We start from the raw sequence: 14206 nt of genomic DNA, 5'->3' as shown, positions 1-14206 counted from the left end.
CTTGCCAGGGCACGAGGTAAGGGCAACGTTCGGCTTCACGGCGCAGCGTGAGAGGATGGAAGCTACACAGCCACGTTGCGCAGACGCACTGCGGCTGCCCGGTCACGTCACGCGTTACTAGAGGCTTGGTGACGTAGTTGCCCTTGGTAACCCGAAGAGTCGCTGAAAGGATGGTGAGTGCGGCTCCGTTAATCCTCCGGGTCCTGTAACCGGGGAGAGCCGGGGTTAGCTGGCGCAGCAGCCCGAGTTTTGCCAGGTCCCCCCTTGGGTAGGTGCGGATTCCCCCGGTTTGGGGCGGTTGCTGGGACGCCATGATGCTGAGGAGGGTAGATATTCGGGGCAGGGAAACCAGAGTATATTCAGGCTGATAACCCGCACTGCTGGTGATATACTAACACACTGCACCCCCTATACAGTATATTCCCCCTTGTCTGTCAGCTCCAGCAGCCCCCCCTTGTCTGTGAGCCCCAGCAGCCCCCCCCTTGTCTGTGAGCCCCAGCAGCCCCCCCCCTTGTCTGTCAGCCCCAGCAGCCCCACCTTGTCTGCCAGCCCCAGCAGTCCCCCCTTGTCTGTCAGCCCCCCCCCCCTTGTCTGTCAGCCCCCCCCCCCCCCCTTGTCTGTCAGCCCCCCCCCTTGTCTGTCAGCCCCAGCTCTTGCGCACCACCTTGCCGGTGAACCGAGCGTCAAATGACGCTGCGGGTCATGTGATGTCGTGTGACCCCCGTGTGTTACCATGGTGAAGCGTCGAGTCACATGACCCAATGATGCTACGTTGCCATGGTGACGCGTCCTGAATCGCGGTAAATTGAGGTTGCAGAGGCCTCATGCGGTCTCCCAGCATTTCATTTAACTGCCTGTGGAAGAGCGTGGGACCTCTGCAACCACCGCGCCCCCCAAAAATATCCAGCGCACCCTTTTAAAGGGATCGTATTTGTAGAATGTTGTTCTATAAAATAGGGTTGGTATACCTGAGAAACTTAACACATGTCTAATGTGGGCTGCTAAATACAGCCCTCTAATGCAGAGAAACATATTAGTATTTAGTTATTTTGGTGCAGAAAATAACACTATAGAGGGGTGGCAAACTTTTCAGTTTGCACTCCCCCTTGCCTGCGCCCCCTCCTTACCTGCGCTCAGGCTCCGCGCGTCATATAATGCGTTGCCATTTGACCCTGCAGCGTCATGTGTTTCCCCCGGTGTGTGGATGTGATTTATTTCTAGAGGCGTTAAATGGTTCCTGAAAGTTAGTGATGTAAGAGTGTGTGTGTGTATCTGTGTGAATATAAATGAATGGAGAGCCCACAGTGTATACAGTGCTTTACAAAAGGTGTGTGTGTAGTGGGAGTTAATATAAATGGTGTGGAAATGTGAGAGATTGTAGCAAAACTAAAAGTGTGTGTAGATACTATGTGGTCCCTCTACCACATGTCCTCTTGACCCCATTCCCACCCATCTCCTAAAAACTCTTGCTCCTACTATAATCCCCAAGCTCACACACATTTTTAACGCCTCCCTCTGGTACCTTTCCATCCTCCTTCAAGCATGCAACAGGTATACCATTACTCAAAAACAGCAAGCTTGACCCTACCTGTCTTTCTAACTATCGACCTGTCTCCCTCCTGCCTTTTGCCTCTAAACTCCTTGAACGTCTTGTATTCTCTCGCTTGCTCCAAAGTGCAGGAGGAGAGTTAGGAAGCGGTGTGGGATGGGAGGAGGCAACAGAGGGGATGTTCTGACGTATGTATTCCACCTTTTCCTTAAAGTCAGCAAAGTCCTGAGGTGAGATGGAGGCAGCCAAGGGTGGTCTGAGTAGAGAGTCAAAGACCAAAAAGAGTTGGCGTGGGTTAGACTTGTGCGTGCTGATTAGTGATGAAAAGTAGGTTTGGTTAGCCTGAGAGTGGGCAGAGTTGAAACAGGACAGCATCAATTTGTAGTGAAGGAAGTCTGCGAGTGTATGAGATTTCCTCCAGAGGCATTCAGAGGAACGCAGCATGCACATGTGGGAATTTAGCCAGGGTCTGGTGTTAGAAGGGCAGAGAGAAAGCAGGGCATGTAGATCAAGAGAGGGGGATAAGGCAGAGTTGTAGTTCCTGACCAGGCTGTCAGGGTCTGAAGCAGAACTGAGTAGAGGGAGGAGCGTAAAGAGGAATCAAAAACTGGTAGGTTAATAGAGCGCAGGTTTCTGCAGAAATGAGGGCGAGATGGAGAGGGGGAGAAGCGAGTGAGAGAAAATGAGATGAGGTGATGGTCAGAGAGAGGAAAGGGGGAAATGGAGAAATCAGTGAGAGAAGTTTAGTGAAAACCAGGTGTAGGTAATGGCCTTCCTTGTGGTTGCTGGCTGCCGTCCACTGTTGAAGGTCAAAAGAAGAAGTTAGAGAGAGAAGGCGGGAAGCCCAAGAGGGGTCATCAATGTGGCAATTGAAGTCCCCAAGGAGAAGAACAGGAGAGTCCGAGGAGAGAAAGAAAGAGAGCCAGGATTCAAAGTGAGAAAGAAAGGCAGAAAGGGGATGAGAAGAGGTAGGTGGGCGATAGATGACTGCCACATGGACAGGGAGAGGAGAGAAGATCTGGACTGTGTGAGCCTCAAAGAAGGGAAAAGCAAGAGAGGGGGGAATAGGAAGGGTTCGGTAACGACAGAGAGAGGTGAGCAGTTAGCCCCACGCCTCCACCCCTGCCATCAGGGCAAGGCGTGTGGGAGAAAGAGAGGCCGCCATAAGAGAGGGCAGCTTCCAGAGCAGAGTCAGACTGAGTGAGCCAGGTCTCAGTTATAGCAAATAGGAGCAGAGAGTGAGAGAGAAAGAAGTCATGCACAGAGAGGAACTTGTTAGAAAGGGCGTGAGCATTCCAAAGGGCACAGGAGAAAGGGAGAGAGTGAGGGTGGCAAGGGATGGGTATGAGGTTGGAGGGGTTGACACCAGAAGGAGTAGAAGCTGCATGTGTGAGGCGGATGAGAGCATGTAGGAGTATGGCAGGGACCAGGATTGGGAGAGATATCCCCAGACGCAAGGAGGAGAAGCATGGATAGAAAGTGAATGTGTGAGGATGATTTGTAGGGGTGTGTTTTAGTGCAGGGGTGTAGCGGTGTGGTGTCAGAGGGCGCAGGTAAGAAAGGAGTTCATGTGAGCTGAGAAGTGGCGAAGGAAGGAGAGATGGAGATATGTGAATAGAGTTAGAGACAAAATTAGACTGGTGGAAAGAAGTGCATAATTTGAAAAGAAGTGAGGTCAAAGCAAATATAAAAAGTAAAGGCGGCATCACCGCAATAGTTAAGTGTTGAGATGTGCAGTCTGGGATAGATGATATCCTCCTTTCCAGCATAGGTCAAATGCAGGAATCAGATTCAGTAGGTGTTGCCCATTTTTTCACTCCTCTTTGAACTAGATGTCCATCCCCTTAATTTGGTGGCTCTTCTCTGCACTCTAGTTCCATAATGTCTTTTGTAAAGAGTAGCAAAGATGTGCGCAATCTCAATAGATCCCCTTGATTCACAATAAGTGGTCTCCCTCTGCAGCTTTCACTCTCCCATGATTAGCGGGGTAGATAAGAAACATGCAAACAAAAAGAAAGCGCAAACGGGGAAAAACACAATTAATAAAGATAATAACCTTTATAATAAACTTAAATACATACTAAAAATCGTTTACATAAAATAAGGGTTCACAAGAACCCACACTTTCACAATTGCAGAGTACTAGCGGGGATACCCTGAATCAAAGCCCCTAGGTCTAGTGGTGTTGAAAAGTCCTGGGATAAGGCTGGATATTACCACAGCTTACATTGATTTCAAACAGGGACCGCACTCCATGCAAAGTAGGGGAAAACACCGCAGTCTCTCGAGCTCCCGTCATCACGTCCGCTCTCCGCTGCATAATGACGTCACCTCTACGCGTTTCGCGTCATATGACGCTTCTTCAGGAGGTATGAGTAACCACTCCCATAGCTGCTTTTAAAGCTGCAGTTCAGTCAATATCCTGCATGTGTGTTTTTTTAATAAATCAGTTCTGTAGTAAGAAAAAATACTTTTAGCATTTTCTGTTTTTAAAAAAACAACTTTGAAAGACCAATTTTCTTGTATTCTATTTTAACAGCCATTTGCTAAGGCACTGCCCCTTCATGTCCTGTCACAAGCCCTGGCACACCCCTTTGTCAGCCCTGCCCTCCCTCTAGCACATGTCAGTGCAGGAGTGCTCATAAATATTCATGAGCTTCCACTGACAGACAAGCAGAATATAAACAGATCCCTTCACTAATTATGTCACCAAATTTCGACCTATCAATACATGGAGAACGAATTGACCTGCAGCTATACAGTTCTTTAGGTAATTAGAGATTGCACACATAAAACTATTGAAGTAAAAAAATAAATTAAAAAAAGATTGAACTGCAGCTTTAAATAGCAAGACGGACAATTCCTCTGCCAATGGGAGTTGCCATAGGTGTGTTACAAATTTCCAATCAGTGTATTCTGCCACCATGCTGATGTTATGTATTTTTAAGTTTATTATAAAGGTTATTATCTTTATTAATTGTTTTTCCCTTTTCTAAAGAGTGGGGCCCAAAATTGTACTCCATATTCAAGGTGTGGTCTTACTAATGCTTTGTAAAGGGGTATAATTCTGTTTGCTTCCCTTCCATCTATTGCCCATTTAATGCCAGATAAGATCTTGTTTGCATTTGCAGCTACTGCATGACTTTGGGCACTATTGCTAATCCTGCTGCCTACAAGCATTCCTAAATCCTTCTCCATCAAGGATTCCCCCAATTTATCCCCATTTAATTTGTAAGTCGACAGTTAATTATTGCTTCCCAAATGCATAACCTTACATTTATCTGTATTAAACCTCATCTGCCACTTACCTGCCCAAGTTTCCAGTCTCTCCAAGTCCTTCTGGAGAGAGATTACATCCTGCTCTGATTCTATTACCTTACACAATTTAGTATCAGCAAAGATGGAGACTTTGCTCTCGATGCCAACCTCAAGGTTATTAATAAAAAGTTAAAAATCAGGGGTCCCAGTACCGATCCCTGAGGTACTCCACTCGCGACATTAGCCCAACCTGAAAAAGTTCCATTTATGACAACCCTCTGTTGTCTATCCTTCAACCAGTTTTCAATCCAGGTGCATATATTTTTACTCAGTCCAACTTGCTTTATGTTGTACACCAACCTCTTGTGTGGAACCGTATCAAAAGCCTTTGCAAAATCTAAGTAGACCACATCAACTGCATTACCCTGGTCTAAATTCCTACTTACCTCCTCAAAGAAACAAATAAGGTTAGTTTGGCATGATCTATCCTTCATAAATCCATGCTGACTATTACTAATGATTTTGTTTTCCATTAGGTATTCCTGAATATTATCCTGTATTAAACTTTCAAATAGTTTCCCCACTATTGAAGTCAGGCTTACAGGTCTGTAATTTCCCGGTTGTGATCTAGCTCCCTTTTTAAATAGAGGCACCACATCTGCTTTACCCCAGTCTTGTGGTACTGAGCCTGTGGAAATGGAGTCCTTGAATATTAAATGTAAGGGGTTGGCTATTACTGAGCTTAACTCCTTGAGAACTCTTGGATGTATGCCATCGGGGCCAGGTGCCTTATTTACTTACATTTTTTTTCAAGCTGCCTATGAACTTCTTCCTTAGTTAACCAATTGTTCATTAATATGGAGGTTGTGGCTTCCTCCTGCGGAACTACAATTGACATTGATTCTTCCCTGGTAAACACAGAGGCAAAGAATTTGTTTAATACAGTACCTCTGCTTTCCCCTTATCTCCAATTATCTGCCTGCCCATCCCACACTGAAAGGGTCCTATATTTTCTTTTCTCATTTTTTTGTTATTAAGGTACTTAAAGAACTTTTTAGGGTTGATCTTACTTTCTATTGCAATCCTTTTTTTCCATTATCCATTTTTGCTAATTTGATTTGCCGTTTTGCAATTTTTGTTACATTCCTTATAATTCTGATACGATGTCTCTGTCCCTTCTGACTTAAAGAATCTAAACGCCTTCCTCTTCTTGTCCATTTCCTCCCCTACCTGTTTATTTAGCCACATTGGTTTTGACTTATTTCTTTTATACTTATTACCCAAGGGTATATATACTGATGAGTGTGCTTTTCTAACAATGTTTTAAAGACTGACCATTTTCCTTCTACATTTTTCCCTGCAAAAACATCGTCCCAATGTATTACTTGTAGATTAGACCTCAGTTTATTCAAATCTGCCTTTCTAAAGTTTAAGGTCTTTGTTGAACCCACGTAATCTGGTTTTTGATCATTTATTTCAAATGAGCCCATGTTATGATCACTGTTACCCAAATGTTCCAGGACTTGCATATTTGCTATTACTGCTACATTGTTTGATATTACCACATCCAGTATTGCCCCTCTCCTGGTTAGTTCCTCAATTTAGGTCATATAATTGTCTTTAAGCACCACCAAAAACCTGTTTCCTTTTGTTGTAATGCTAATCTCATTGCCCCAGTCTGTCTGGATAATTAAAATCACCCATTATGCAAACATGACCTAGTTTTGATGCCTTCTCAATTTGGAAAAGTATTTTAGCTTCCTCAATTTTTATTTGGTGGTTAATAGCATATCCATACAAACATTTTCTTTATACTTTTACCTCCACTGCTAATTTCTATCCACAACGTCTCTACATGTTCATCATTCACTTCATAAACATCTTCCCTTATGATAGGTTTTAGATCCAGTTTAACATATAAGCATCCTCCGCCTCCTATTCTTCTATTTGCTCAATCCTTCTGAAAAAGGGGAATAACCCTCTAAATTAACTGCCCAGTCATGAGTTTCATCCCACCATGTTTCATTAATGCCTATGATATCATACTGCTTCCTTGTAGCTATTAATTCAAGCTCCCCCATTTTATCTGTCGGGCTTATTGCATTAGCAAGCATGCATTTAAAATTGGTTCAAAATATTCAGATTAAATCTTACCTCGAGCAAGTGAAATAAACAATGTTTTCATAAAGCTAGGACTGTGTTTGTTCATCTACTGTACAGTATGTGGTTATTACGTTGCATTGAAAAGGAAGACATCCCCCTAACTGGTTCCTACATGGTAGGTAATGGAACAGAAAGTTTGATATGAAAGGTATCAGCACTTCAATTACTGCCTTCTACCTACCCATGTGTCACTAGTGAAAGTAAAATGGAGGCTTTAAATCAGGGGTGGCCAACTCCAGTCCACAAAGACCACCAATAGGTCAGGTTTTCAGAATATCCCTACTTCTGCACAGATGGCTCAGTCATTCTGAGCCACTGAGTGAGCCACCTGTGCTGAAGCAGGGATATCCTTAAAATCTTGCCTGTTGGTGGCCCTTGAGGACTGGAATTGGCCAGCCCCCTATTAAATTGTCACATTAGTCATTGAGAAGTGTTCTTGCAAGTTATTAGATTGTGGTTGTGTACATACTTCATAAACATCACAAATCTCTCTGAGTTGAACATTTAAATATATCTGAAAATGGACATGTGAGGTCTAGAAAATGTGTATTTAGCCATCTCTGTGACTAGTTCCTTTAAAGGTACCAAAGCATGCAACAAACTTGCAAAAATAAAATGACATTGCTTTGTTTAAAGATAAAATGTATCTGGTTTTATTTTCATTTTATGTAATGTATTCTCTCTCTGTAATCTCTCCTGCTTGGATTTGCAATAAAATATGGCACTGAAGAGGTTAACCGTGGGGTTAATTAATACTTTACACAGCATCTGTCAGTGGCACAGAGCATGTAATAGCTGGTGCTAAACCATCTCAAAGCACTTAATACCTTTCCTGGTCACGTGAATTGGATTCCAAGAACAGATACAATGGATTTGTTTTCTCTTTCCCTGCCATACATTTTGTGAGAACTAGCTGGCTGTGGGAACCGTTTAGTTTTGGGCTTCTTCAATCCTTGGAAATGCTTTATATTATTTGGACTTCTTTGTAGTGTATCGTACAATGTGTATATACAGCGTTGTTTGAAATGTTTTGCTTGATTTATGTATATTTTTTATAATACATTTCACATACGTCCCAGAAATGCTCGATGGATGCACTATTGGATTTTTCAAATCTCACTCATTTGGAATTAACTGTACGGGAGGTCCTCGGTATCCGACGGTCCGCTTTTCCGTTGACTGCCTTATCCGACACCGCATAATGCAGTCTGCCGGACGCATTATCCGATGTCGGGACCGCTTATCCGATGCTCACCGCTGCAGATTAACATGGACCCACAATCAGACGGTCCGGTATCGGGAAGCATTCTGTCGGATAAGTGAGGACCGACTGTATTTATTTTTAGCATCGATGACCAGTGGTGGAACTACCATATGTGCAGCTGGTTCGGCTGCACCATGGCCATCGCATTAGGGCCCCATCCTACACTGGTCCGGCACTTATTTTAGCAGTCGGAACAGCGTTCAAGCATTTCTAAAGGCCCCCTCTCTCCATAGCCCTTCCCTGTGCCCTATATGTGGTGCAGGGTCTTCCCTGTCATTGGTAGAGGGGGCCCACCCATGTGGTCCTAACACGGAAGTTAGGCCCCACCGGAAGTTGGGCACAACTTCTGCCATCACCACCTTTGCTGCTGTGTGGGGACCTGCTTCTCAGGTGGGGGAAGAGGGGCGTGTGTGTGATTTATTGCATACGCATTCTCAGTGGTCGACAAATCACCAAAAAATCTACTCGCCACCTAGTACCACACGTGTGCTGCTTGGGCCAATAGGAGCTCGCCACGATGTTAAATCCACTCGCCCGGGGCGGGCAAATGTATAGGTTTGTCGAACACTGCGCATTCACATATACAGTATTAAGACCCTTTGTGAGATACCTTTTTAATGAGAGGACAGGTTTTCTTACTGATGCAGAGTGAAAGTTGGAGTACAATGTATGTGCACAATGGTATCTGCAGCCAGAGTCCTATCAATTTATTTTCACCCATTTTTTTTTTTTTTTTTTAAGCAGTATGCTTGTGTTGTGCGTCAGAATGTAACTATCGTTTGTCCAGGACTAGAAGTGGTAAGCTTCCTGTCGCAACATAGTGCACTTTTGTTTTAAAAAGCTGTATATTGTACAGTTAAAGCAGCAAAACATGAACAATCCTATGTTTTTTTATTTATTTATTTTTTAAATAAATCAGTTCTGTAGTATTAGATAATACTTCCTGCATTTTTTGCCATTGCATAATGCCATTTTGAATGTGTGGGTATTTTTTTTTTTTTAAATGTACTAATTAGTCTTTGGTTTGCTACAGCAACCATTTCGAAAATCATATCCACTTCCTCTTTTGAAACGGGCTCTGACACCTTTTTTTGAGCTTTGCTCTTTGGCAACAAAGTATCACAAACATAACAGTTGCTGTGTTCCAAACAGCTGACTGTCTTATTCTGAAAGCTGTAACAATGTGTTACATTTAGTAATATAATGTTACATGGCAGCTGCAGTGTTTCACAGACTGTAGCACAAAGTTAGAAGGCGGCCATTTTGTTAGGCACATATTCAGGCTTTTGACAGATTTTATAACAGGAGCACCAAACGATTGCCAACTTAGGTAAGACTGTAGAATTATACATTGTTAAATGCTTTGAATATAAAAATAAGAAAAAAGGGGGAATTGCTGCTTTTAATGTTACTCAGGTTGGCGGCCTTATTTCCAGTGCCTTGCTTCCTTTCTACATTGTTTTCTTAGTCGGTTAATTAAGTTGAAAGGCAGGCTATAATTTTGTGATGAATAGAAGAGGAATTTGTAGGAGGAGAATTTCAGTTAAGTGCAAGTGCCACTGTGCATCTAAGTGCAGCCAAAATAAGCAAGAACAGAGGAAAAACTCTTTCCCCCATACGTGTGTGTAAAGACCATACGCTTTACAGAAATGGAAACTCCAAAAGCATTTACTTATATCATAGGTCCCACTAAGCCTGTCCAAAATTGCCTTTATTTCCCCCTATAATTTTACTTTTATATTTTATTGTGAAATCCTTGAATAGTTTTCTGTTTTGAGAAATACTTACAAGAATACATTTTTTGCCTGTACTCGTACAAAATGCCCATCTGTGTATGTTGAACACAGACCTGCTCATTGCAACTTCTGGAACTGCTGTAACATTCTATAATGAGCTGGACGTGAGTACCCAGGTAGCCAATTTTATTCATTTAAAAAATAAGGTGTATATATTTTGCCTTTCAGGTGATCAAGCCAAAATGTGCATAGTTATTAAATGGGTGTTAAAACTGCGCATCCTCTTTTTATTTTCTTGTGTCCCTGGGAGACCTGTAGTGCATTGCAGCGGGGCTCATAAAATCAAATTAACTGTAAAATCAGTGTTTGACTGCAGGAAGTGACTTCAACAGATTGGAGGGAGGTCAATATTAATGGAAAATATTGTCTGCCGGGCAGGGGTGGGCAACTCCAGTCCTCACTGATTGAGCCACATGTTCTGAAGCAGGGATATCCTTAAAACCTGACCTGTTGGTGGCCCTTGAGGACTGCAGTTTGCCACTCCTGGCCTTGAGGTAACATTTGTCTCTGTCTCATCAAAATGTTCTCCGTTAACTCTGCGCTTTGTTTGTTGTCTTTCTTGCTCTTTAAGGGTTTGCTATCTATCTTGCGTAAATTGAAAAGTGCTCCGGACCAGGAAGTCAGAATCCTTCTCCTGGGCCTGGACAATGCAGGCAAAACCACACTGTTGAAACAGCTTGCTTCAGAAGATATCAGCCACATTACTCCTACACAGGTGAGTGAAAGATGCATTAGGCCCTATTGTGGTCATTACTGTTGTCAGGGGTCAAGCATTATTATCATTTTTATGTAGCATGAGCCAAGTTCTTAGAGCTTTACTGCATAAGTATACAGGTAATGTCACATACAGTACAAGGGAATGCCAATGCAATATAGGTATTGGAGCCTGAGGCATACAAATAACCAATGTGTGAAAATCATGTTTTCCCCAAAAAGTTTATAGGGTATGTACTGTATGTATGTCTTTATTTATATAGCGCCATTAATGTACATTGTGCTTCACAGCAGTAATATACGTGACAATCATATAAATAACACATAAAGGGGAGAAGTGCTTCAGACATAAAAATAACATTTAGGAAAAGGAGTCCCTGCCCCGAAGAGCTTACAATCTAATTTGTTGGTAGGAAGAACATACAGAGACAGTAGGAGGGTGTTCTGGTAAGTGCGTCTGCAAGGGGCCAAGGTTAATGTATGAAGTGTTGATTATCAGCCATGGAGCTACTAATATGCTTTCTTAAGTAGGTGAGTTTTAAAGGTGAATAGAGAAGGTGCCAGTCAGATATTGAGGGGAAGGGCATTCCAGAGGTGCAGGGCAGTCAGTGAGAAAGGTTTAAGGTGGGAGAGGGCTTTAGATACAAAAGGGGTAGAGAGAAGACATTCTTGAGCAGAACGCAAGAGTCGGGATGGTGCATAGAGAGAAATTAGGGTTGGGAGGAGCAGAAGAGTGTAAAGCTTTAAAAGTGGTATCAAAGTGTTTTGGGGATATCTGTTAATGGGATCAGTGGTACGTAGTTATAATAATGTTTTGAAGACTTGCAGTACGTTTTTAGTCGAGACTAAAAAATGTATTTATTTATCAAATGTTTTACCAGGAAGTCATACATTGAGAGTTACCTCTCGTTTTCAAGTATGTCATGGGCATAGATTTATGATGACAAATACATGGTTATAAATACACAGTTACATTAAGTGAACAGGGTTATACATTATATACAAGACATTGCATGCACAGTTAAAGATAATATATATTATAGGCGTATGTAACAGTTACAGACAAGATTAAAATGTGAGACCGCTTTAGTTTTGAAAGAAGTTAGACTGGTGGTGGCTGTGAGAGTCTCCGGTAGATTGTTCCAGTTGTGGGGTGCACGGTAAGAGAAGGAGGAACGGATGGATACTTTGTTGAATATTGGGACCATGGACAGTCTTTTGGAGTCAGATCTAAGATAAGTGCTGCGTTTGGTAGCGTGTTCAGATAGGCGGGTAGCTTGCCCAGAAAGTATTTGAAGGCAAGACAGGAAAGATGACCTTTGCGCCTAGATTCAAGGAATGACCAATCTAGTTCTTGAGCATTTAGCAGTGATGTGTGTTGTAATTGCATTGGAGGACAACGCGGCATATTGAGTTGTAGAGGGTATCAAGTTTGCCACGGTGAACTTGGGGATGCCAGGCCATATGCTATGTCCCCATAGTCTATAATTAGCATCAGCATCTGCTGTACGATGCGCTTTCTGACCAGCAGACTTGGGCTGCTTCCATAGAAGGACAAGCAGCGCTGAGGCGTGCGGACGCTCAGCGCTGAGCCCCTGCATCCTCAATGAGGATGCCTTGAGAGGGGGCTCACGCGAGCGTCCGCAGGCGTGCTCAGGCTTTGGAGTTTTCAGCCGAGCGCCAAGCTGTTTTTCAGCGCGCTGTCGGCTGAAAACATCCAATCAGCCTTCAGCAGCGTCAACGTCACGGCGCCGTGACATTGACGTCAGTGCGTTGCGGGCGATTGGCCCAACGACGTCACTGCCCCGCCTCCAACCACCTCCCCCCCGGCTCCCTTCGCGCACGCTGGCTCGCCTGCAAGTCCGTGCAATCGCGCTGACTGAAGCAGGCGAGCCTCAGCGTTAGCGCGCCTCCGCTCTCCCCACACCTCTATGGCCTGGGCCTTAGGGAGGATTTGTTCCTATATAGTACCCCTAGTTTGGCATAGGTTTTGGATATCAATGTGCAACCCAAATGTTAAATGGGAGTCAAACCATAAGCCCATATATTTGAAACTGGTAACATGGGCTAGGATAGTATTACAGTTGGTTCTGATCTGGAGCTCAGTCATTAGAAGCTTTAGAAATTTAGCCGTGGTCCCAAATTTACAGTCTTGTCAGTGTTTAAAAACCGGTTTGTTTTGAGAAATCCAATTTTCAAGTCTAAAAAGGTCAAATTGAAGTATATATCCAAGGTCGGAGAGGTTAGGGCTGTGTGCATATAAGATTGTGCGTGAGATTTTCTGGGGGGGGGTGGGGGGCGGCATTTACCGAGGCCCCGCACTCTTCCCCAAAGCATTTAAATTAAATGCCATGGGCGTGCACAAGACCTCTGTAAGTTCCCTTACCTGATTTCCGGCGGCTTCTGTTGACTCATCACCATGGCAACAAATGACGCCCCGAGGTCACAAGGTGTCGCGTTGGCATGGCGTGGTGACAGGAGAAACGCCAGTGACAAGGTAAGCGGGGAGGGGGGGAGAGCAGGCACTGGGGCCAAATTAAAAAGTGTACGTAACCCCTGATTAGACACTGAAATATAGTGAGACAATGTAGAAAGAGAACCAGGCACATAGCAAGGACACCTTCCAGCATAAAAATAAACTATGCATGTAAAATAGATCGTATAATATAATAATTAGCTCATCAAAATCTTATGGAGTGACATGTACCCATACATTTTTATTATTTCAGGGGTTTAACATAAAGAGTGTGCAGTCGCAGGGTTTCAAACTCAATGTATGGGACATTGGAGGACAAAGAAAAATCAGGCCGTATTGGAGGAACTATTTTGAAAATACTGATGTACTTGTAAGTATAATAACGCCTTCTGATCAATAATAACATAGTTCCCTGCTGCGTTACCTGCAAGCAAATCATTATTTGCTCCAAAGGGTGCCTTTCAGTTCTATCTCTAAGCAGCAGACTTGCTTGAAAGGCTTTTTTTTTTCTCCCCACAATTTACAATACCATATTTGTGTTTTTGTAGATTTACGTGATTGACAGTGCTGATAGAAAGCGGTTTGAAGAAACAGGTCAGGTTAGTAATGATTCCGAAGTCCTTGTAACCTGCAACTAATTGCTTGCTTTTTTTCGTTTGAAAATGATTTGTAAATTAAATGGTCATCAGCATTGTGTGTGATTATGTGGATACATGTACACATTTTGAGGGTCATTAGTACCCTCGTTGTGCTTTGATTGGGGCAGGAGTGGCCAACTCCAGTCCTCAAGGGCCACCAACAGGTCAGATTTTCAAGATATCCCTGCTTCAGCACAGGGGGCTCAATCAGTGACTCAGTCTTCTACTGATCCACCTGTGCTGGAGCAGGGATATCCTGAAAACCTGACCTGCTGGTGGCCCTTGAGGACGGAGTTGGCCGCCCCTGGATTGGGGAACGCTTCCGTTGCTCGGCTAGTTGCAACAAAA

General features: G+C 43.5%; 1 protein-coding gene across 1 annotated transcript in view; it reads left to right on the top strand.

Moving 5' to 3' along the window:
* The first annotated feature begins 22 nt into the window (after window positions 1-22).
* ARL3 (ARF like GTPase 3) overlaps window positions 23-14206 on the top strand; it is a 37597-nt gene continuing 23413 nt past the window's right edge. Inside the window, exons 1-4 of the mRNA XM_075612497.1 lie at window positions 23-173; window positions 10602-10745; window positions 13474-13590; window positions 13769-13819. Coding sequence (XP_075468612.1) covers window positions 171-173; window positions 10602-10745; window positions 13474-13590; window positions 13769-13819 — 315 coding nt within the window. The 5' untranslated portion in view covers window positions 23-170. The remainder of the gene's footprint in view (window positions 174-10601; window positions 10746-13473; window positions 13591-13768; window positions 13820-14206) is intronic.

The sequence above is a fragment of the Ascaphus truei genome, chromosome 8, assembly GCF_040206685.1.
Source record: "Ascaphus truei isolate aAscTru1 chromosome 8, aAscTru1.hap1, whole genome shotgun sequence".
Taxonomy (NCBI): Eukaryota; Metazoa; Chordata; class Amphibia; order Anura; family Ascaphidae; genus Ascaphus; species Ascaphus truei.
Note: the sequence above shows the minus strand (reverse complement) of the source record. Positions and strands in the feature narration are given on the sequence as shown.